At 40.9% G+C, this 25,773-nt stretch overlaps 1 protein-coding gene across 3 annotated transcripts; it reads right to left on the bottom strand.

Moving 5' to 3' along the window:
- Positions 1–769: 769 nt before the first annotated feature.
- Positions 770–25,245, bottom strand: SKIL (SKI like proto-oncogene). 3 transcript variants are annotated; one of them, XM_033150633.1, is made up of 7 exons: positions 25,047–25,245; positions 18,611–20,411; positions 13,178–13,275; positions 9,050–9,297; positions 8,698–8,936; positions 5,352–5,576; positions 770–1,494 (listed from the first exon to the last, which is right to left on the bottom strand). In XM_033150633.1, the coding sequence occupies exons 2-7, from the start codon at positions 19,709–19,711 to the stop codon at positions 1,333–1,335; spliced, it is 2,073 nt and encodes a 690-aa protein (XP_033006524.1). In that variant the 5' UTR covers positions 19,712–20,411; positions 25,047–25,245; the 3' UTR covers positions 770–1,332. The 3 variants fall into 3 exon arrangements, with proteins under 3 accessions (XP_033006524.1, XP_033006523.1, XP_033006525.1); XM_033150632.1 differs by having other exon boundaries at positions 25,072–25,245; XM_033150634.1 differs by having other exon boundaries at positions 25,121–25,244.
- Positions 25,246–25,773: the final 528 nt, after the last annotated feature.

The raw sequence follows: 25,773 nt of genomic DNA, 5'->3' as shown, positions 1-25,773 counted from the left end.
TATGTTGTTTACAAATGATAGCAATTTTACTTTGCCGTTTAAATGAACCTTATGAGCATCACTTTCACAATGTCATAGACTCCATTTGTTCCCCCTCAACTTTTAAAATACTATTAAAATGTCAAGTCCACCCACTTTCCTGCACTCAAAGAAAATCCAGGAATGAAAACTTTATTGCTAATGAAGTAACCCACTCAGCTCAGGGTTAAAATTGCCACTCTACAAAATAAGGCTGACATTTTCAAACTTCCAAAAGTGTTCGGGAATGCTCAAAGAACTGTATCAAAAGAGACATTTTCTGTCATCATTTCTTAAAGAGTTACCCAAAGAAGCTGAGAGTGAATAGGAAGCTTTGAAAATAAAATATCTCAGTTTCTATCTACTTCAGCAACTCCTTTTCAGAACACCATTCAGCAGGGTACTGGAAGAATTGGCATTTGGCATTTTAACAGTTGATAACGGACAGTTAACTGTGTGAAAATCTGCATTTTGAAAAATGTTTGCTGTTGAATAATTACCAGTTAGCAGTTCTCAATCCAGCTTTAATAATCAAAATGAAATAATCAGGCTAGAGCAATGCATGGCAGCAAATTCTCTACAACCCCTTCTTTCTGCTGTAGATTCTTGGAACTATAAAAACCATTTTATGAAAATGAACCGCATGCAATAGAAAGCAAATATGCGAATCCTGCATATTTTGAAAGAAACCAAAGTTGCATTCAGTAAAAAGTATACGGAGCCCTCGAAACATAAAATAAAGTTATTTAATAAAGAATAAAGTAAAATCAAGTTACACTGAGGAGTGTAAAACACTACGGGTTGCATCCAATGCTTCCTCTTCTTTTCCTTGCATGTCCCCCAAAATCTGCTCTGGAAGCTTCCCCAACCTACAAGAGCTGATTTGAGGATGTGCAGGGGGTTATAGGGGAGAAGAGAAGAGGAAGTTCCACTGTGCAAGTGGAAGTCTGCTTTGCGAGCAGAATAGCAGTGCTGGATACAACCAGTGGTTTCAACACTGCTCATAACCATTAAAAAAAAGAAGAAGAAACCAACATAAATACAGATTTTGTCAGTGTGGAAGTTTTACAAAGGTTTATCTTTACAGATTTATATGCATAAATTGGATACAATCTACTGGGAACTTGTCTTGTGCAAAACGTCATTGAAATGATTGGGAATTGCAACAACTCCTACTCCATTGATGCTCTGCTCACATAGGAAAAGTTCCCCATGATTGTCCCAATACCTTCACTGATCCATGGCTTGACTTCCCCTTGGCAGGTCACTTATTAGCCCTGCTGAGAAAGTGCAGATACATTCTTGTTGGCACTTTCATTTCCCTTTGCCGTTTTTTGAAGACTTCTGAATCTGAAGTTTTAATTCCTTGATCATCATCTCTAACTTTTGCCTCGCTTCTCGTTCCTGTCTCAGTTCATCTTGAAGCTCCTGTCGATCGGCCTCAGCGTGATCCAGCCTCTGCCTTAGCTCTGCCAGCTGAATTTTTTTAAAAGGAGAGAAAAGGTTTAAAAACTTCTTAATGTATCCCCATCCATACAACTCTAGAAACCATGCAGTTGTTTCTGAAACAACATTAAGTAAGGTATGTACACACTCGAGACCACTGACACGGCAATGTGAGGTGCCTGCTTCAAAAAGTGGAAGCCAAGCGGCAGTCCCAAACTCGCCTCCAACAGCACTAATTTCCAGCAAAATCTCACCATGCAATGCAGTTAAGAGAGGCACAGAGGTGGGGTGACAGCAAAGGGGAGGCACAAGTGGCAAAACAGGATATGCAGAATATTCAGTGCATAATGATCAGCGTCACATATATTTTTTTATTTATATTTGACTTTTATCTTAACCTTCCTTCAAAACAACTTAGCAATAGGCAAAAATAGACACGCATATGTGTGCAGGAGCAGACCGCACTGGGAGCAACAAACTGAAAGTCATGACTTCTCATGTTGCCTGAATCCAGCTCATGGTTTGTTTCCCCCAAACAAAGAAGCAGTAAACCAAGAGCTAACCTTGGCTGCCAGTCATGGCTAGTTTGGACAAATACCACAGTTCCAAGTTCAGATGTCACAAGAAGTCAAGGCTTCTGGTTTGTTGTGACCAAAAGTGAGGTAGGACCAAAATGGAGAATTTCAAGAAGCATGCACCAGCACATTACTCATTTGCATTAAACCAGAGTTCAACATTATGAACCGGGCCATTCTGTCCTCTGGGAAATGCATTCCTCATGACACACATAAGCCAGTTTACCAAACAGAAATATGTAGACCAAGATTTCTCTGGAATTAGTGAGCTATAGAAGCCATCTAGTGGAAAGCTTTAGTATAAATTTTACATGATTTCAGCACAAATTTAAAAGCATACTACCAGCATACTAGAAAGTGTTCCTAACAAGCGATTTACAATCTAATGATGGGATCTTACATGCACTCACTTCGAAGTAAAATCAGTGGTACATAGGGCCAATTCATGCATGGTTCAGATTGCTTAAGCTACCCATGTGGTGGAGAGCTGGAAAAATTGTGACCTTTTCTACTACGTACAGTGGTATCATGGTTGTTGAACAAATCGACTCCCAAATGCCACAAACCTGGAAATGAGTGTTCCGGTTTGCAAACGTTTTTTGGAAACCGAATGTCCGATGCGGCTTTCGATTTGAGTGCAGGAAGCTCCTGCAGCCAATAGGAAACTGCGCCTTGGTTTTCGAATGGTTCCAGGAGTCAAACAGACTCCTGGAATGGATTAAGTTTGACAACCAGGGTAACACTGTATAACCTTTAATGAGAAACTTTTTTTTAAGGTTCTGATCCTCCTCTGCTGGTCCGTTTGACAGAAGACATTTTTTACACTAGCCTAGTATCTTGTGTTTCCATGACAGCAATGGGATATGGGTCTTCCCTTCTTCAACCAGCACAGAAACACAAGCTCCTTGCCTCCTACAAGGCTAGTAAGAACATTTGCAAGCTTGTTTATGAGGGGGGATTCGGCCCGATAACCTTTGGGGTTTCTTTTAACGCTATGATTCTAGGATACGATCTAGGATAACAATCCATTATTGTTATTATCCTAATTGAAGAAGTATGGACTTGACTCCCATTCAAATAAGAAAATAATGAAATTCCTATGTCAGATATCATTCTAATTTCCTCTTCAAAACTAATGCCCCAAGGATGTCTTAGATCTGGGTTTCCAGTTCCTCTCTGCCTTAATGCAGGCAGCCCCCATGACAATGGGAGATCGTTGGCAAAGGATTGAGGGTAATTTTCCTTGCAAATTCCCCCCAGGGATGGAATGAGGGGGGCAGGGAGGCGCTGAGTGCAAAAGCATTTCACCTGCCGAAAACCCTCAAATAGCACCATTAAGAAGCAGAGCTTCTCCTGTTAACTAGAGCTTAATTGGACTAAAGTACAGGTGCGTACTAGAAGAGATGAGATCACAAACTGCAGAACTAACCAACTGCAAGGACTTTAAGGTTTGAACTTGAGTTAAGACTTAATTCGGTGCAAAAGACGGTGGGGGGGGGGGAGCCTACGGTTTCTTTAAAGTTTTCTTCTCTACATTTATGATTCAGCAACTCTCCTCTGAATGTTAGTTGAAATTATAGTCGTACAAGCAGGGTTGGAAGAAACTGGATTGTAAATATGGAATATAACATCAAACGGAACTGTGTGTAAAAGAAGGGAAAAGGGAAGGAAGCTCTATTTTGCAAAAGGTTTACGATGGAAACTTAGAGCTGGCTCTTCCCCATCCATTATTATTTATGAAGTGAAATGAATAACACTAAGAGGACTTGGAATTTAATTTAATTGGAAGTATAATTGCTCATTTATCTTCAGTTGGAAGGAAGGTTGAAAGGAGTCTGTGAACTGCCAAGGAACTGATAAGGTTCTTTACTGAGTCATCTGCAGTTCTTCCCAGGCAGAGAGGAAAAATGGTGAAAACAGGTTATTTACTGGGACAGAGTGTCTTTTACAGCTGCAAAAAGTTGCAAAGCAATGACGCACGGGACAGAGCTATGGATAAACTTCTGGAACAATGAGATATCAGCTCCGGCCAAGGCATGATGGATAGCAGCAACAACCAGGGTAAAGAAAAACAACATCGTACAAGGACAGGAAGAAACACCACAGACAGAATAATTGCCATACACAGGAAGAACAAGCATATAGTTTAAGTTCCTCACTTGTAGTTTTATAAATCATTTAATGTGTCAACACTAGAAGAAGTTATTAATATTGCAGTTGTTGTATAAGGGATTATTATTATGACCGGAATGTAATGGAAATTAAGATTTTGGCATGCAGAAATATGGAAAATCATCAAATCTAGCACACAGGGGGGGCACTTTATCTACATTATATAATATGGAATTTGAATGATTGGTATTAATAATTGTATTATAAATTGGTATTGTTATAATGAGGCTATTATTGGATTGTAATTGAAAACTAATAAAAATTATTATTTTTAAAAAGGGTGTCTTAGATCTAGAGGAATTGTAAACTCATTGTAATCTGAGAGTCAGTACACTCAAGAGAATACTACTCATGACACCCAAAGGTACAAGCCTCAAGCCACAATTCAATGGGAAAATAAAATCCCCTGCCTTAAATATATCAAAACTATGGCTCTTTTGGATTAGTCAGCTGACTGTATTAGAGCCAACTCACTAGCATCTCTAATAAGGGCTTTATTAAGAAGATAAAAAATATATTGGGGAAGAAGGGGAAGAGAGACATACCTGTACCTAGTTAATAAAACTGAAAAAGCTTAAATTAATCCATAATAGAACTAAGGCACAAAAATAGATCAGTGTACTGACTGGAACTGAAAAAAGAATTTAACATAAAAACTATATAAGGAATACTTTTACAGGCCCTGCTTGGTACAGAAAATAAACCATACTCAACACATGCCAGTCTTTTAAAGCATGCTGATATTTGTGATTCCAGTGGTTATACCAAATGCTTAATAAAACCCATTCTATTATCAGAGAGGATAATTTTTAAACAAGAATCTAGGGGACATACCAAACTTGTATCAAAAATTTAAGTCAAGCAAAATAAATTAATAATACTAATACTACTAATAATAATACATTAAACTATCTTCTTTAAAACTGTCTATAGAGGGTGTGTGGGTGTGGATGTATTGGCCCAAACTCACTGTATTTATTTATGGCTTTAAATGCATAATTTCTGTATCTGTTACAAGTTTTACATGCCTTTGCAATATAAAGTATTCTCTGCTATTTGCTATGCTCCAGCAGCTATTTCATAGGTAAATAACAAGCGAAGACCTCCAACAACCAGGTTAAACTAATGTTTTATGCTCACCTGAGCTGCATATTCTGCTTCTTTGTCCTTTTCCAAGTTAGAATCGCAGGTACATTTTTGCTTTATTACCTGCTCTAACTTCTTCTCCAAGTCCCTTTGCTCAACATAAAACTCTTGCATTCTTTGAGCATGCTCAGTCTGCAAAGATTCAAGTTCTTTTTGCAAATTCTGCTGCTCTTCTGTTAATTCCTTCATGGCTTTTGAACTACTTAACATTTCTACTTCCTGTGAAGAAAATGACCAGAATTACAGTGTTAGCAACACCACAAAAGCACAAAGCATTTATTTCTATATTGCAAACTTCTATGGTCACTGTAATTTTTGTTATGCGGAATATAACTTCAGGTTTTGTGGCACTTATGTGAAACCAGAGAATAGATAAATTTCATGTTCTTAGCAGCTTTTCTTACAAATATATATAAAACTATGTTTGGCTTCTACAGTCCATAAAAACTAGATTCAGTTTGATGTATGCAAAAATCATACTGTAGGCTCAGTGGAAAAGCATGTACTTTGCATGCAAAATGTTCCAGCTTCAATCCACAGCATCTCCTGATAAGTGTGGGAAATACTCACTCCTGTAGGAAACTCATTAGAGGGCTGCGATACTGTGCAAGGTGGACCAACCGTCTTGACTTGGTATGCGGTAACGTCCTATGTCCTACCAAAATTTGTTCATCGATACAGACCATTTCAGTAAGTTTGCACATGCACTGTGTTACCTATTACAAGCTTGCACATCATGCTCGTGAACCTGATAGCTAATGAACTAAAACTAGTTTAGCAGCGTTACTGTAAAATTTGAGTAACCTGAGTCAGCCCTTCAAATCCCTGAAACAGGAATACTGAAAAAAGAATGAGCTTGGCACCGTTGTTTTAATTGCCTCACTGGAGAAACTCATGTCTGACCATTCCAATTTACAAATAATATGTTTCTGTAACTATTTTCCAGTATGCCTACAAAACCCAATAATGTTTCTTTAGCTATTTTTCAGTATGTCTGTAAAACCCAAGATGATCGGCATTAACACTGGAACAGCTGTTTTCATAGAATTGTAAAGTTGGAAGGGATGCCAAGAGTCATCTAGTTCAATCCCCTGCAATGCTAGAATCTCAGCTAAAGCATGGAATCACAGAATTGTAGCGTTTGGGCTTCTCTCAGCCTCTCCTCACAATCGTCTTTTACTTTCTTGACACTACCCAGCTACGCTTTGTGCTCTCATTCCAACTCTTTAAAATGTTCTCAAAGCCTAATGTTATTTAGCGCCATTTTCTTTCAGCTACCTTCAATTTTGAAACCAAATATTGGGATGGGAAAGTTTTTTTTAATGTTGAATGCTTTATTATGATTTAGCCACCCAGAGTGGCTAGGGCAACCCAGTCAGATGGGCAGGATACAAATAATAAAATTATATCAGCTTCAAGAAGAGACATATGTCCCTGAAGGAACTACACACCACTAACTGATGGAATCTAGCAAGCATATTTACATCTAGCCAGCTACTACATCGGGGTCGGCAAGGTTTACCTCACCTGGGCCGGTTCACTCCAGCAGAGATCCCTTTGTGGGCTAGACCGCGCCCGCGATTGTTGGCAGTCGCAATTTCCGGCGCTGTGGAAGCGAGTCCCCGCGCCGCGCTGCACCGGTTTAGCGCAGCGCACGGGGACTCACCAAGCAGGCGGCTCGGTTCGGGGGCAGCTCGTGGGCCGGTTAAACGACCCCTGTGGGACGCTTGTGGTTCATGGGCCTTAGGTTGCTGGCCCCTGAACTACATGAATGTTTAAGGGGGGTATGAAGTATCCAACAGTGCACCCAGATCTTTGTTTATGCTTCTGTGGCTCACAGGCTACATGATTCAATTTGATAACTCCATTTGTTATGCACAGGCAGCTCTTGCTACTTACTCAAGGCGCACTGCAGAATCAGGAGTTTAGCATATGTCTTTCAAACTTAACACCGATCGTATTTACTCTTATCTGAGTGAAGTCTCACACTGTCAAAGGGCAGTGTACACCAATCTAGAAATACTTAACACCTTCAAACAATGCAAGCAAGAGTCATTAATAGACACTCAAACCACAGAAGAGCTCTTGTGTTAAGGTTTCATAGCACAAGTAAATAGAAAAGCTGGCAGAGAGCTGGTACAAAGATAATCACACTAATTAAGCTCTTAATCCTTTGCAGCAGAGTGAATTTCATGCTTATTTAACATGCTAATGTTACACATAAGCATAAGATTGTGTAAACACCTAAATTCTACTTGATTCACTTTTTCTGCACAATACTGGAGCCAAGTGTTAAACAATAGGCTTCAGCAAGGCACTCCTAATTCAGAAAACTTGATCAGGCCCCAGTCCGGGTCCCAAATGCAATGAGGTAACTTGCACAGCCCCTAATCAAAAATTAGGATTTAAAACCCTAATTAAACATGTGATTGGTAGTGGTAAGAAAGAGCCAATGTCTCCATAATCTCCTTCTCCCACCCTCCACCCCTTTGATATCTATAGTTTGCTCCAGGTAGACCTGACCTGAGGTGATCTGGAGCTGCCTCAGTCCACTTTAGATAAATCTTGAATCAGGTCAAATCAAACTTGGTTCAGTTCAGGATCCAGGATTTGTCTGGAACCAGATCTATAGCAGCCCCATTCTATAGCAGCAGAGTACTATATGGAATGATGAAGGATTGTCCCATACAGCTTCAGATAGATTTTTGTATATACTAAATGATATCCTTTCTCCCACATTCAAGTCAAAATTGTACTGGTGGTGGTTAAATCATTCTTGTAATTTAATCCACAAAATTAATCACCAATATCAATTTACAGGAGCATATGCTAGTTGTTGCCAGTGATTTGTGGCCTAGCGATAAAAAAGGGGAGGTGTGGCAATCAGTGTTGTAGAACTCCCTACTTAATTCCCTATAGGCAATTCTTAGTGGCCATTCCAGACTTCTAATCCTTTGCATTTTGTGTAAGGAACCCCTGGACAGAATATTTCCAGAGCGCTTCCTTCAGTGCAGAGACACAGTCTACAATATAAGAATTTATAATTATGTAGTCATGGCATTTTTGCATACAATAATAAAAAAGCATATCCAGGTGGTGACTTTAGACTCTATAGATTATTCCAGTAACACCTGAGGTTTGGCAGCCAAGTCAGCAATTTCAGGATTATATTAGTTTATAGCATATTAAGTTAATGTGACTTGAAATGAGGAGCTTTACCTTGTATGATCCTATTATTGTAGTTAACACTTCACAGTAATCAAGATTTAAAACCACTACAAAAAGTTATGCAACACGGTTTCGGAAGACAGAACAAAGCTAAATCAAATACATGCCATACCATCTGAAGATGTTGCTTCTTTTGCAAAATTGTATGTAGCTTTTCTTGCTGTTTTATATAGGTTTTCATTACATCTTCCATCATTTTCCCTTTGTCATCATCACAGCCGATATCACGTGGAAGAGTCTGAGATGAAGTTTGTGCACTGCTGATTACTTCTACCACGTCTTCTGTAGTCACTTTGGAAGACATCTGTTCAGCTTTCCTTCTGCTTGAAGGTTTAATGGATACAGGACGCTCTATAGGAATCAAAAAGGTTGGAAAAGTAATGATTGTTGAAATGCGACACTGGAAAGCAGCTGAACGTTACAAGATGCAAGTGTACAGAAAGATGTTTCGTTTTCCTACTCACCTGAATTAGCACATACTTCTGTACTAAGTTTCAAATCAACTTTCTCTTGTACTTCAAGAGAAAGATCCTGAAAGAAAATGGCTTTTTTACGTTTGCCACCGCTGTGTTGCTTCACTGACTGTCCCGGTAGAGATTTAATTACCTCTGAAATCTTCTCTGCTGTTTTAGTAGCTTCTTTACATTGTGGCACAGAAGAGGTAAGGGACACATTGGGAGCAACCATTTTATCACACATATAGAAGTAGTAGCTGGAAACAAAAACAAAAAAAACCCCGCACAATTAATAAAATTTAAATCAACTGATTTTGAACAAAGCATGAACTATTATTACATCTTAGGTTTTAAAACCTGGGAACATGAATTAATTTGGCTTTGGTTACGCCAGAACAGATTTAAAATGGAAATCTGTTTTAAAGCAGTTATGCATATTCATTATTTAGTGTAACAGGATAAAAAACAAATCAACTAAGGAAAGCAAGCTATAAAACAAATCAACTAGTTGCTATCATGAGATATGAATGTCTCATTGGCAAGGATGAATAAAGAGAAAGTTTTAGTTTTTGTGTATTACTACAGTACCTCACCTTTTCAACTCTTCACTCTTGAAAATTTGTATAATGCTTTAAGGCTATTGCTTTATCACATAGATTTAACTGTATATTATACAAAAACTATGAGTGCTCAAATTGTGCAGAAGATGCCACTCACATTGCATAAATAAACCACATTATAGTAATGGAGCAACTTCGCTTTTCCCACAGATGAATATCAGCAGGGTTACAGCTGTGAGTTAGTTTAAAGACAGAGCAGATTAATTCCTAGTAAAACCAGTTCCTTCCCTTATTAACTAACAAAGGCACCCTACCATTTTAAGTTTTCACTTATTTACATGAGAACAGCATAGTTTCTTATGTGGGAATGGCTGCACCAGTGTTTCTGCTCCAAAAAACTGCACCTGCAAGCAGGTAATAAATGCCTGTGTTCTCAGACTGAACTGGAGGCACATATAGGAAAAGTATAAAGTGTAAAGAAGCTGTACCGCAGCAGCTAAAGAGCTCTGTCATCAGCTTCGCAGACAGTCTTAATACATTTAAAGAAAGACCACACTTTAGTATAAGATTCCCACGGTGGCAGACAATTCATGGAGATGAAACTAATAAAATAATTCTCAAGTGGAAAGTGGGGGGAAATTCTATGTGTAGCAAGCATAAAAGATGTGCAGCATAAAAACAACAACCTAAAGCCAGTTACAGAACATGCTGGAATGTCCTTTCAGTGCTTGGCATTTGTATTTGCCCAGACATCAGAGCTGACACCAGGAGAAAGCCTCTAAGGAGAGCATGCTAAATATGGCCTTCTCCCACGTCACTATCCACTGAACTTCAGGAAGTGGTGTAACCCTCAAATGAGGGCCACTGATGAATAATAAAGAGTTCAGGTAATCTCATACTGTAACAGATGACCCTTCATATAACCTAGTACAAGCCTCTATTCATCACATCCGTCCCACCCTCCAAAATTTGCAATATAGAAAGTGATAACACCACCACTGTGTTTTGCAGGTTCTTGTACACTACTGTGACAATCCTGTGTACATGGAAGTGCTTTGAACACTAACAGCAGCAAATAAATCCTAAAAGCATACATTCAAAAGTGCAGCATTGCAGCCTCAACTACTCTTATTTTCTATGCAGTTTAAATAATATTTTATTCCCAATATAAACTACACACTGTTTAGAAAAGGAAGATGCAAAGAACACAATTAACTAAGCAAATTTTAGTCACAGAATCATAGAATTGCATAGTTGGAAGGGAATATGAGGGTCATCTAGCCCAAGACCCTGCAATGCAGGAATCTTTTCTCCAACATGGGGCTTGAACCCATGACCCTAAGATTAACAGCTTCATACTGTACTGACTGAGCTTGTTTTAATGTTTTCTCTTCCATTTTCCTGTTTTTGCATTTGGGTTATGCTGTAGAAATGTGAAAAAATAATGTGCAATAAAAAAATGTTTTTAAGAAAATCTCTTTGGGGGATGGAAGGTAGATACATTTTGAAAGCTATTACGTATACTGGTACTTGGGACGGGTGGATAGAGGGAATCTGTTTAGCTGGTAGATATGTGACCATAGTGAAGCAATGTGCTCTGTGAAATTAGCTGAGGAACGGTGCATGTGATAATTCAACTGCTACATCAGCATTATACAGACATGTCATCAGCAGAGCAGAGCTTCCCATGGTTTCAATGAGCTGTGAAGCGTGCCAACTCTTCACATGGTTGAAAGACATCTGCGTTTAATTTGTGACACTGACGGACAACTATACAGCCCAAGTGGAGTCTCCCATGCAGCAATTTAATGTTTGCTCTTAAAACAACTTTTGAATATAGATTGAAATTGCTACAATATATGCCCAATTACCTCTGGACCAAATCTAGCCTGAGAAAAGCAGCTACTTGACAGGCTGATACAAATTACCCCTAGCCGCCATCCGCTTTATGAATCTGCTTCCTAACCACATAGGTACTTGCTGCTGTAACACATCCAGCTTTACATTAGCCTAAATTGTATATGCAGGCAAGTCTAAGAGAGAGGCAACAGAGAAATCTGTGTCAACTACAGCAGGGTAATCAACCTTGCAGGTAAGTGGGAAGAGCTCAGCTTGGAGAATAATGTAAATTGGGCAGAACTGGATTGCATGTAGAACTTCAAGGGGTAAGTTCACAGCATAGTAAAGAGAAAGCTCTAAAGCAAAAGGTGCAGGCAACTGAAGGGCTGAAGAGCTGGGATAGAAGAGCCAGGAGCCACAACAGGTTCCAAGAGCACAGTGAAAGTGCTGTTACACTTGCACTGGTCTGGTCCCAAAAGATGTAAGGAGCAAGGAACAAAGAATCCACTTCCTGAGCCTCCTCCTTTCAACATTCACTTCACAAAGCTTAAAAGGCCCATATCCCAAGGTAGTCAACTTCAGTCACTCAAGCAACTATGTAGTAATTTTCCCTACATATGCATCTTAGTGTTCAAGCAGGTCTTCTCTTAGCAGCTGGTTTAAGTCCCTGGAAGAAAAGAATTAAGGTAGTCCCAGACAGTTTATTGCAGAATCAGTGCTGCTCAGACACAGATGTTTTTCACCGTACTCATAAGACATCACCAAAATGCCAGCTGATTATTATTAATTCTTTGCATTTAATCTGGATTTTACCTTAATGTGGAAAATGCAATACATAAAAAACAGCTGGATATGGAAGGTCATTAACAAATTTTGGGGGGTTGGACTGTTTGTCCCATGAGGTGACATTGGGGTGGGTGGCCTCTATTGCCACACCCTACTTTCATTTTCTCCTTACCTGATCACACTAGCTAGCTGTTTTGTTTCTGGCGGCTCAAACTTCACAATTGAGTATGACCATTTCCATCAATTGCCACATGCTGAAGTCACAAATAAATGTCAGCAGCCTGGTGCAAAAGAACTGTTCTCTCAGGAATGCCACAGAGCACATGTGACAGATTACCTTGGGAGTCTGTAACTGCAGTACATGCACTGGGCTCTATTAATATATGTTTGTTAATAAGGTGCTTTTGCACAAGACCTATATGAATATTGCACAAAACTTATACAAGTCAGGTAAATATCACTCTTGCACAAAAGCTCAGTTTTGTGCTCTTGCACAATATCACTCTTGCACAAAAGCTCAGAAATCAAGAGTTGTAATAACAGCAACTGCAGTGAGTGTACCAAAAGGAGAAAAAAGAGAGTAGAAACTGCTGTGGAAGAAGTGGCCCATAATACCAAAGTTCAGCTCTAGATTCGTCTAGAGCAGAAATGGGGTATATCTGGCCCTCCATATGCTTTTGGATTACAAATTCTGTAATTGAGCCAAGATACTTATGATTCTGAAGGGAGATAGAATCCAACAATATATGGGGAATCACAGCCTCCACATCCCTGGCTGAGGAGGCCTATAATTATTTCTTAAGACATGTGTTATATATGTGACCAAACTCTAGAACGTTCACTTATCCTTACGCAAAATATGGACAACACCTCTAAACTTTCAACTGGCAGCAACACAACTAAACTTCAAGTTGTACATCCACTGCTTATATTCGTGACAAAAGGATGTTACCTCGGATGCATGAATGAGTGCGGCTGATTAACGGAATCTGCTTCCTGCTTTACAACTGGATACCATTGTTGAAATTCTAGGTTATACTGAGAATCTGCCTGAGGAGGAAAAAAAAAATCAACATTTATGTTTTATGATACAACATTCCAGTTGTTAGAGTTATGATCTGGAGGTACTGCTTTACAATTATTTCTCCAATGTAATCAAATTAGGCAGGAGAAATTACAAGGCAACAAAACAGAAGCAACAGTAGAAAAGCAAGATTACCTCAGTTTTCCCCATTCCAATTACATATGAAAGAATTAGCAGCTTTCTTGAAAACTGGTCATCTTCCAGCTTTTTTACTACAATAAATATACTATGCCACACACAGGACCCTGCTCTGGACGATGCTCCCATACTAGTGTCAATGGCAGCATGTGGGATTTTAAATTAAAGGTTCTTAATACCATTGTCATAACAATGTATATCAGTATGAAACCTTCATAATGGATAAAGATGGGAAAGGAGCTAGGGGTTTCCACGGCCAGATAAAATACTTATTTCAAATATGACAGCTTGAGAATTTCAACTTTCATTTCTGAAGGTTCAGCAAATATAGGACATGACTGCGGAGAATGTACAAACAATGTTGTTCTTCCCCCAGTGAAGTAGCACCCATAGAATAACAACTGAAAAATCTCAGATCAGGAAGCCCTGTAGTTACTGGCTTCAGCCTCTTTTAATCAGAAAGCAAATTAATCAGCTAGATTTTTATAGAAAAAAGTAACAAGGAGGAGCTGGCAGAAGTCTTGTCTGCAAAAGCCACGTGGCTTTACCACTTCAAACCGTGTTCCACACATATACATGAAACAATGTTTCTTCTGTAGGAAAAGTGTTGTATTGGGATAAATTGGGCCACTTCAATTGGGACAAAAAGCCTAAATGGAAAGCACTACTGCATATGAAATAGCATCTCAACATGTGTGATAACTACAAATTGCTAAGAGTGAGAATTTCAAAGATATAGAATTAATTCAGTTTTACCATTAGCCCATGACCTTGCTTTCTCGTTGTTCTATCCCAGCTAACGAAACATAAATCTGAGTTCTTAAAAACCACTTCTGAGAATACCTGAAAGCCAGCGTGTGCTTTGGCTACTCACTACTCATCACTCAGTTATACTGTGAAATTAAAAAGCAAATATGTTCCAAGAACCAACTTTGCAGGGAGCATTCATAGTGAAACTGAGAAGCAGAGAACAGAAACAGAGTTTTAGTATGTTTGTGTTTAGATCACAGATGGTGAAACTTCAAGACAGGGATCCTCCCTAGGGCAAATCTGTTTCAGCGTATCAAAGTACATGCATCTGTAGGCAGATCTTTTTTTTTTCCTTTGCACATTTCATGTATGTGCTAAGCCATGAAGAGTCATTTCATATGCTTTATGCAGAGGAGACAAAGTACTATTTTCACAAGACACATGGAGATGTATATGTACACCAGAGGAACTAAAAAAGCTGGAGTCCCCAATCATAAGAACTTGCCTCCAAAAACATCTGTTTCTCCAAAATTGTGTCACAAGGAGGACACGACATCCATCATGAGGTTACTAAAAAATGATGGAACATCTCAGCTCCATAGATAATGCCAATCCTTTTAACAACTCTGCACTTGAAGGCAACAACACCTTGCACTATGGCTTGGGATACTGTACTTACGGTAATTCTCTTTTCAACCTTCCCCAAATCTTAATTAATTAAAAACCTGTTCTGACATATGCAAACATATTATGAGAGTCAAATAAAAATCTACCACCCATTATGTTTTTAAAAGGATTGGACTAAAAGTTTCAACAGTAACATTTTTTTAAATAAAGGCAAGTCTTGAATTTCCCCCTACCCTCCTGAGTAATTCTTATGCAGCACTACTTCTCTGATTCTTGCATTTTCAGCACTTAGAATATATTTAGAGTCGGGGGGAGGGGGGTGTCAGCCAAAGCCAGTTAGGTGTAGTTCATATTAGCAGAAGGGCATTCCTCTACCCCTCCTCCACCCCCCCTTTTCCCCCTCATCAAAATGTGAATATCCCCAGAATCACTGCATCTTAACTATTCTTTTGCTACTTTGCTTTTCACATCTCAGAAGTGTTAGAAGCACTGCTGAAGCAGCAGAGTGTTTCTAGAATTTCTGTTAATGCTGGATAAGGATGTTCCTATTCTCACGCATATAAATTTTCCTTATAAAAGCTTTAAGTAGTATTTTACATTCTGTTAAGCTAAAGGAGAGGATATAGTTGTATCATTCTTACCCAGATGCACAATTACTCCTGGGATGTTAATTGTCTTGCGTTTTACAGATAACTTGCCCAAACCCAACAGCAATAGTTCCTCTAGAAATAAAGAGGGGGAATCAACCCAACTCAGATGTAACCAGATTATATATATGATGGGTGGGGTATAAATAATAATAATAATAATAATAATAATAATAATAATAATAATAATATTTCTTTCCTCCCACTAGGGAAAGAAAAGGGATTTGGAATGATGTTCAGAAGTATGTTCAATACACATTAAGATCAGTGTGGTCCCTTCTGTTTCTTCATGCAAATGCATAGTTGACTACAAACATGCTAACACCCCACCTCCAGCAGGAAGGGAGGAAGGTAGGTAGGTAGGTGAACATGCGTGTTATTTTAAGGAATTGTGTTGAGTGTAGAATACTGATAGAGAGGTCCTTAGCTCTACGCTTCTTCCATATTTTAGGTAATCACCCATTACCAAACAAGCACTATTCTACACGTAAGATGAGATGAGAATATAATTCCCTGAAACTAATTTAATATTCTATCCACAAGACAGCCCAGACCTATTAAGTATGAGGAGTCTCACATTGTCACATCAACAAAACCATAGTCTTCATAGCAGTCGTCGTGTCCTTATTTAAATTCTCCCTCTCGCACAAATCACTCATTAAAACTCATATTGTGAAGGCTCATGGAAAGGTCATCTGTATTTATACAGCAATATGTAAATGCAGCACAATATTTTGGTAATACATAGCCCTTCATTAGCCATATTGCAATAATGCAACAAAACGATAATGAGGTTGTTTATAAGCCTTGAGACACAATGTATCAATCATTTTCTTTTCAGGTAAGCCAAAATATTGCCTAATTAGAGTTACCATACCTTAAGCTGTGTTGTCATTTAATGAATAGCAACACACTTGCTACATCATTAATGATCATATAAACCTGATTAAGCTGGGAAATTTAGGGTTTCTGTTGCCATAACAAGTTCAGTATCTTCTTGGCCTGTGTACCTAGAACTAAACAAGTAAGCTCCCAATCACCCATCTGTGGTCCAACATTCATTTAGAGCTGTATTATTGCTAGTCAATGGACAATTCATAGCTGAGACAACACCTCTAGGCAAAACCTCACATGAACTGTACTTCTCGCTACTTTATTTTACTTGTCCTCCACTTCTCCCAACAGGCAGACAGCATAAGAAAAATGAAGAGGCTAGCCTATGACTAAATGAACTGATTTATATACTCATCCATGAACAGAATTTGATCCACCAAAATCCTACAACTTTTTTCTATTTACTATGACTATTGGAAAAGCAATAAATGGAAAGGGTAGTGATTAGCTTTCCCCGCTCTCCTAGGTTTCGCCTCTAGAAAACCTGGTCTTTTAGATGGAGTAAGTTAGTGCTGTTTCATTTGTTGCCAGTTAAGCTTTTGCTAGTTATGAATTCTGAGTTCCCACCTCCTGCTTTCCCATCAAGCATAACAGGGGGGAAAGTGTGTGTTTATTTCATTTCAGAGTTTTCTTTTGGCACATATCATGGACATTTGAAATTTACAGATATGGAAAGTTCAATATATGTGCAACCACCAGTATAGCAATTGCTCTCCATGAAGGAACAGCTTGCTACTACCCATCTTAATGCCTCCTCTCGAGAATTCTTAGGCACATAAGCATGAAGCTGAAATGGCTACAGATATGCCCAAACTGCATTTTGAAATGACCACATCACACTTTGTGGATGAGGCTTGCTGCCTTCATCAGATGGGGCCACGTAAACATATGAAGATGCCTTATAACCAAATTAAAACTACTGACTCTTTTAGCCCATTACCATCTGCTCTGTCTGGCAACATCTCTGCAGGGTTTTTCCCTGGATGATCCTGAGTCACTATCAATAAAGGCCATCGCTCAGTGGTAGAGCATCTGCTTTGCATGCAGAGGGTCCCAAGTTCAATCCCCCATATCTCCAGGTAGGGCTGTCAGAGACCCTTGCCTGAACCATGGAGAGCCACTGCCAGCCCATATTTCCCATCCTCTCATCTATGCTGGCTTAAAAAACAATCTCTTAATGCTTCTTGCTTGCTCTCAGTTTCTGACAACCTCCACCCATCAAAATAAGCTTTGCTGAGTTTTTGGAGCGGGACCATAGTTCAGTGATAGAGCTCACAATTTGCATGTAGAAGGTCTCAAGTTCAATTCATACTATTTCCAAGCCAGCTTAGATGAAATCAAGCAACACATGCTAGGAAAAGGCTGAAACATTGGGGAACCTCTGTCAGTCAAGGCAGATGATGCAAGGCAACTTTGTATGTTTGTGCATTTGTGGTTTCTTTGATGTGTTATGAAAGACACAGTATATAGTACGGACAATGGAAAAACTCCTAAAGGCTACTTATATATAAAATTTATCCAGGTGTGCACATCGCTGAATTGAAACAAACAACATTTTTCTATTTAGAAGGCAGAAAATATGAGTGTTTTCTTTAGCCATATTTAACTGTGGAACAGTTTACAACATATAACACCTAATGAAAAAGACAGTAACTCATATTTTGTAGAATTGACAGTGCTCCGTGGTTACATTTATCATTGCCTGGTGCCAAAATATTTATAACAAGCATGCATGCATGTGTGTGAAGTAAAATCAAACAGGCAAGTCTGTACATCAATGTTAATTGATGTTCCATGCACTTAAGTCAGTTAGGAAGCAAGAAGTAAAATTCCAAACTTGTTAGCTTATCTAATATCCCTGGGTTTAAAAACACTGAAGTGTTATTGTTGTATTTGCCATGATAACACTTCCTGATAACAACTTAAGTTTTTCAAAAATTTAAAGGGTCCAATTTACATTTAGGAAACACATATTTAGAATTACTTTTACAGTGGTGCCTCTGGTTACGAACTTAATTCGTTCTGGAGTTCCATTCTTAACCTGAAACTGTTCTTAACCTGACATACCTCCTGCTGCTGCCGTGCCACCACCACGCAATTTCTGTTCTCATCCTGGGACAAAGTTCTTAACCCGAGGTACTACTTCCAGGTTAGTGGAGTCTGTAACCCGAAGTGTTTGTACCACTGTAATGCAAGTTTAAATGTTAATTAAATGCAAATATTTTACAACCATAAATAAACTTACTTTAGCCTGTATTATTTTCTGATTTTTCATGCTGAATTTTTCTTTCATTTCTTCCAAGAGACGTTTCATATTTTTCTCTTCTGGCTTGCCTAAATATTTTTTGTTAATATGAAGATAGCAATGCCATTTAGCTGATTCAAAGCCCCAGTGGCAGGTCCTCTTGTCAGGAGATCGATGAGAATGCATCACAAATGTTTGGGGAGAAAACATTGAATAGCACTCTAAACATTGGATACATGGCGAATCTGGCTGAAGATAAAACTGTGGAGCAAATAAACCCTGACACTTTCCCAAGCATTCATGCTCTACTTCAAAGGCACCACCTGTCTCTTTTAGCTGGGCCAGTGAATTCTTCGCGTGAAGCAGGCTGCCATTTTGAGGGAAAGTGCGAGGGCGCAGCAATGCATTGCATAGTCTCTGAGCATCAGTCAGTGTGATAAGCCCACAAGACGGGGCATTAAACGGAAGGATTCCCAAAACCTTTAAGATATGAAGCTGGTCTGAAGTGCACCTGGAACAATAGATGTAAAGTTCATCGCACACTGTGTTAATTTGCTGTAAAGAAAATTCACGGAGCACAGAATTCAAGACTTGAGGCAGGCAAAGTCTCTTTTCCCCTCCAACGTTAAAACAAGATATAGACTCCCCTTCCAATATAGTCTGTGTCAACTCTGTAGAGCTGTCGGAAGGAACAAGCAGTGGACCAGGAAGGATCTGGGGCGATGGGAGAGGTACAAAGACAGAAGACGTGCTTTCTTGAGAATGGCGAGCAGAAAATGCTGCTGGTCCTCCCAGCGAACTCTGGCTACTTAAGTGGAATTGTGCCAGTGTATGTTTCAGCCCTGGATTTAAGTTCAAGGACTCAGATGCTGCTGCAGTGTTTGGTTTGGCATCTTCCTCTCTGTCCTCCATAAAGTTTTCTTCACATTCATCCAAATGCTCCTTCTTTATTGTTGACAATTTATTTGCCACAGTTTGTATTTGTTTTACATGCATTTCTGTCATCGCTTTTTTTGCTGGAGGACTGTCCTCTTCTTCTGCTGCAGTCCCCTTTTGCTTTGACTGACAACCATGGGGAAAGTTTGTCTGTGGAGCTTCCATAGCTAAACTTTAGATAGATGACTCTGAGGTTTGATCACTGGCAGGTCTTTCAAATCTCAATTCCTGGTTGTCTCAGCTGCTCAACCAGTATGGCTGCTTTTAATTAAATAAGACACCAAAGTAGGAAAATGCAAAGTTCAACACTTTGCATTTAAAATCACAGCCTTTGAAGCTAAGGAATCGCCTAGAAATATGTCATTCAAAAATATTTTTTCTCTAATTTACAAAATATAAAACGAACAACCCAATGCACATATAAAAAGGTTTTCCTCAAATCTTTAAGCCACTGGTCTTGAAACTGATCCAGTGATTTTGATCCAATAGAAAACTGTGATTTAGTACAAAGTTAAGCTTTGAAGGAGATTTCAATGTCTACAGGCTCTTCCATCAGAACATGGAAGTTCTCACAGTCTGAGATGCGCTGCTTTCAAACCTACACTTCTATAAGTTAGAGGGACTGGAGCTTTGTGTATCAAATCTTGTTATTCACACTATCATAGACAAGGTTTTGGATTTACTGTCCAACAAAGTTTTCCAGTTCCATCAATCTCAGTGTTAATTCACCAATAAACACTCGACTGGAAGCTGATCTTAGATTGCTGGTTGTAACTATATGTATAAAGGCGACCATTGCGAGTAATGAAAATAAGCTCCCAGCCATCAGCAAAATTGATTTCTTGGGTTCATCCTTTCACAAAATCTGAATGGGGGGTAGAAAAACAGACAGGTATTTTATAATCAGAAATGTACCAAAACAATTGAACAGTTTCAAATTAAATTCATATATTCTAAATATGCACACTTAACACAGCAATAGTGTTTCCTGAACTAACATATTTTGATCAGTGAAAAGCTTTATCTTGTTAAAATATTCTGGGCATTACTTTCAGACACTTAAGAATAGTCAAATAAAAGAGGTTGCTATGCATATTTTCCTTTAGAACCAAAACTATTCACAAGAAATCCATGATCTCTCAAAATCTTGCCTCAGTAATGGACTGGATGACAGCCAACAAACTGAAGCTCAATCCAGATCTTGGGGAGTTCCCTAGACTGGGTGGATGAGAGGTTGCCTGCTCTTGAAGGGGTTGCATTGCCTCAGAAGTAGCAGGTATGCAGTTTGAGGTACTTCTGGATCCTTTACTGTCACTTGAGGCTCAGGTGGCCTCAGTGGTGTAGAGTCCTTCTATCAGCTTTGGCAGGTGGTCCAGCTGCACTCCTATCTGCACCTCTATCTAACCACTGTTGTCTATGCTCTGGTAACCTCTAGGTTAGATTACTGTAATGTGTTATACATAGGGCTGCCTCTGAAGACAGTTCAGAAACTTCAACTAGTGCAGAAATTGGTGGCCATGTTGCTCACTGGGGCAGGATGGTTTGAGCATATCACATCCTGACTGCTGATTAGTTCCCAGGCCCAATTCAAAGTGCTGGTTTTGACCTATAAAGCCTTAAACGGCTCAGGATTTCCAAAAGCTGCCTAGCCCTACTTGTGGGGGAAGGAGGCATGTTTTCTTCCAGTACACATCTTTGTATTTCTTCTCCCTGTTCCCCATTTATTCACCTGTGCATATTCAACAATACAGACATGTGCACTCCTAATATCTTATTCACTCCCTCCATTTTAATGTACTGGTATCAACTGTTTAGACATATTATGAAATGACAGACTGTCCTGCATATAATACAGGTCCTGAAGTTAGCTAGGCAGAATGTAAGCAAAGCAAACATTCCACTTGACTTCTCCTCTCCTCCCCTACATATTCTGTTCGCTTTACTCACATTCCACTCAGTATTTACCCCATAACCTATTTAGAAGGGGAATGGAACAACGTAGGGCAGGGGTCAGCAATCTTTTTCAGTCGTGGGCCGATCCACTGTCCCTCAGACCATGTGGTGGGCTGGACTATATGGGGGGGGGATGAACAAATTTCTATGCCCCACAAATAACCCAGAGATGCATTTTAAATAAAAGCACACATTCTACTCATGTAAAAACACGCTGATTCCCGGACCGTCCACGGGCTGGATTGAGAAGGCGATTGGGCTGCATCCGGCCCCCGGGCCTTAGGTTTCCCAGGTTGACGCAGGAGAAGCAAGTGTTAGTTTCTCTCCCACCAGCTTTGTTCTCTTCTCCTCTTGCCCCAATTGCTATTTCTTGATCTCAGAATTCTCCAACATTTCCCCATAAATCTCTCTCTCTCTTTTCATAGTGCATTTCTCACCCCCTCCCAATTCACATATTTGTTATCTCTGCTGTCTCCAACCCCCAGCACCAGGAACTAACTCCTCTCAATTACCTTTTCATCACACAGTGAATCTACACAATACAGGCTATTTAGAAATACAGGGGTGATGAGAAAACAATAATTGTCTGGAAACAAATTATTGCATGTTTAAGTAAAAAAAATACTCTTGGAATTTGTAGAATTGAAAAAAGGAGAACTCTCTCATACTTGATAAATTCAGGATCTACAGCAGAAGACAGTCCTAGGAAAATCAAAGTTCCCTTTAGCCTTTTGAAACTGGTATATAAAACACAAATACTTGCACTGCAACCATATACATTTTACATTTGGAACTTCTGTTTCTCATGCAATAATAAAGAATGACAACACTACTGTTGCTTCAGATAAAGCAACTCCAAACATAATGTATTTTTTTAAAAAAACAATGCACTTTACCTTTCAATGCATGAACTGCCTATATCCTTCCCTTCTAGTTTCTGGTTAATACTCAGCATTTTTTGTGGGGGTTGGGGGGTGGGACACATTTAGCACAGGAGTTCCTCACTCATCACTTGTTTCAAAAATCTACCATGTAAATCAGCTCACTTCTCCCATGACTAAATGTATATGCTTTCAAAATTGTCCTTCTCCAGACTTCAACACACATACCACAATTACATGGTTTATTTTACCCCAAAGACAATCAGAGCTTCCCACTTCCCAGAGTAAGTTTTTGTCAAATTACCACACTCCATCCAAACCTAGTCCTATTAAAAAAAATCCACAGAAAGACTTTCTCCTAAAAATCATTCAAGATGTCACAAAGAACCATTAACCTTACTAATATCCACCTAAGATTCCCTTTACTCTACCCTCCCAAAGACATACAAAATCTCACAGAATTTCTTCTCCCAACGTCTTTTTGCAATAATTCTCTTATACACCCATCCACAGTAAGCCACCTCCTGAAGAAACACTCAAATATATAAATACCTGTATTACTATTATTATTATTTAAATTTGCATACCACCCTTCATCCGTAGATCTCAGGGCAGTGCACAGAATAAAAATACAAGATAAAAACGCAATATACATAATAAAAACAAAACAAGAACACAAACACGTTTAAAATGATATAGGATGTTAGTCAGCTCAAAGCCTGGTTGAAGAGGAACGGTTTCATCTGGTGCCTAAAGGTGTATAATGAAGGTGCCAGGCGAACCTCCCTGAGAACATTCCACAAACAGGGAGCCACTGCGGAAAAGGCCTCCGTGGCACTCATTTTTAAACTGCTTCAGAGGATTCCTTAGAAAGGTATAAGGGCGTCCTCAATGGGAAGATGGTAAACAAGCTTCCTTGAAAGCTCACTCAGTACTTTCCACCACCCTGCCTCTGCAAACTGGACCTACTGAAGATTTTGTCTATTCTAAGATCCTCTCTTTTTAGTTTACACTGAGCAACGGGGAGGCCCACCAGATTGCACCAACAGTGTGCACACCCTAGAACAGGGGCCAGCAACCTTTTCCAGCTGTGGGCAGGTCCACAGTCCCTCAGACCATGTGGTGGGCCGGACTATATTTTTTTTTGGGGGGGGGGGAAATGAACGAATTCCTATACCCCACAAATAACCCAGAGATGTATTTTAAATGAAAGGACACATTCTATTCATGTAAAAACACCAGGCAGGCCCCACAAATAACCCAGAGATGCATTTTAAATAAAAGGACACATTCTACTCATGTAAAAACACACTAATTCCCGGACTGTCTGCAGACCAGACTGAGAAGGCGTTTGGGCCGCATCCAGCCCATGGGCCTTAGGTTGCCTACCCCTGCCCTAGAACATTTCCCATAATCCTCTGCAATATGCAGGCATTCCAGAGCAGATGAGCAAGGGGTTCCTCAGCAGACAAGTCAGTCTGTGTGGAAATGGTTCCCTGCAGCTGGGAAATCTTTGAAAGCCACTTACTCAGTACCTTATAGCCTGGAAACTCCTTGTCGACAAACACTTCTGTTCTCATGAAACATCCTAAACCAATGACTTAACACTCCCACAGCCAATGCGAGTGTGCCTTTGCTTGCAAACCCCGGTCTGTGGCCCCGACAAAAGCGGCCCTCCACCCCCCAGCCCCCCACGACATCCTGCGCTGAATCATTCCTGGTAGAAGCTGCTGCTGCTGACCCGGCCCCCGGCTCCCGCCCCCGGTTCCTCCGACCGCCTTCTACTAGGAATCTCCATCCACACCTCCAGCCCCAGAACCCCAACTCCAACTCCTCCTCGTCTTCTCGTGGAATTTCCCTGCCCTGCCCTGAACTAAACTCCTTTCCCTTCTGGCATCAGACTTAACCTGCTGCTGCAGACGCTCCTCCCCCGACAGGCGGCGAGGAAGGTTAAGTCTAGCTAGCAGAGAGAGGGGGGGGGGGAGAGGGAAGGTTAGGCCGTGTGGGGCGGAGAGTCTGCAAAGAGTCTCTCCAAAGACGCCCTCAGATTTTAACCTCCTCCCCCTCCAGCCTTTTCTCCCCTTCTCTCTGTCCTCCCCCAACCCCCCGGCCCGACACCTTCCCAGGCCGACGTTGCTCTCCAGAACAACCTCCCTCCACCCACCCCACTCGTGCATATTCGTCTAGTTTGTTGCATTAAATAAATAAAATGTTTAAGGAAATCCTTCCCCTCTCCTATCTTTTTTTTTGGGGGGGGGAGGGAGGTTGTTAGTCCTATTCCCATCGTGCAGGCGATCCTTCCCCGACACACACACAACACTCACTAAGTAATAATTACCCCCACCCGCACCCCCACCACCTCCAAAAAGGAAGCCTATTTCCCATCCCCCATCCGGACAGAAGGCGAGCCTTTCTTCCCCCCCCCGGCACCCCCTTTGCAATACACACACAAACGCCCCGCATCCCTACACACGTACACACCCTGCAACTGCTCTCGGCTAACCCCACTCCATTCCCCTCCCCCATCACCCTTCCTCTCTGGGACCATCCCTTTCTCTCCCCCCATTGCCTCAGTATAAACACGGCGCCCCCCCCCATACATACACCCTCGTCTTCTGGCCCCCCCCACGCCCAACCCCCCGTCCCGTCCCGCTTCTCCTCCTCACCGAGGGTCCCGCCGGCCGGCCTCACCTTCCTCCGAGGGAAGCGAGCGTCCTTTCCCCCGCTTCACCGTCCATACCTCACAGCCGGGCTGCCCCCGACAGATGAGCAGAAGCCGCTGACGCGCCGCCCACCCGTGACCTCACTGCGGAGACAGAGGAGGAGGAGGAGGAGGAAGAAGGAAGGAGGCGGCGGCGGCGGCGGCGGCGGCGGCGACGACGATGGTGGTGGAAAAACCACCGTGACTGAGACGGAGGCGGCGGCGCGCGGGCACGAACCCTCCAGGAGCGCGCGCCCCGCCAAGCCCCGCCCACTGTCTGGGCCAGCTGCTGGCTGGCGCTGGCTCTGGCGCTGCGTGTGTGTGTGTGTATGTGAGGGAAAGAGCGCGTGAGGCAATACTTTCCCTTCCCTTTCTGTTTGCCTGGGAGAAAGCCAGCCCGTCTGCGCCGCCGCGTCCTCCTACTAACCGCGGAATTTATACAGCTGTTCCCGCTCCGCTGGTGTCCGCCTCCCCCCCCACCCAGTGCACTTAACATCTTTCCACCAGGCCATTCACCCCCCCCCCTCAGAATATAAACACAGGAATACGTCTTTCCCTCGCACCCACCATCCCTTCGCTCTTCCCAGGCCACCCAACAACCGAATGGCTCCGCTGCCGGCGTCTTCCTGTCTGCCGTCCGCTTCCCTGTGCCGTATTTCTCCTCAGCGTCGGTTCACACGTTACGCGGGAAT

This window comes from Lacerta agilis, chromosome 5 (assembly GCF_009819535.1).
Source record: "Lacerta agilis isolate rLacAgi1 chromosome 5, rLacAgi1.pri, whole genome shotgun sequence".
Taxonomy (NCBI): Eukaryota; Metazoa; Chordata; class Lepidosauria; order Squamata; family Lacertidae; genus Lacerta; species Lacerta agilis.
This window is presented reverse-complemented; position numbering and strand designations above follow the sequence as displayed.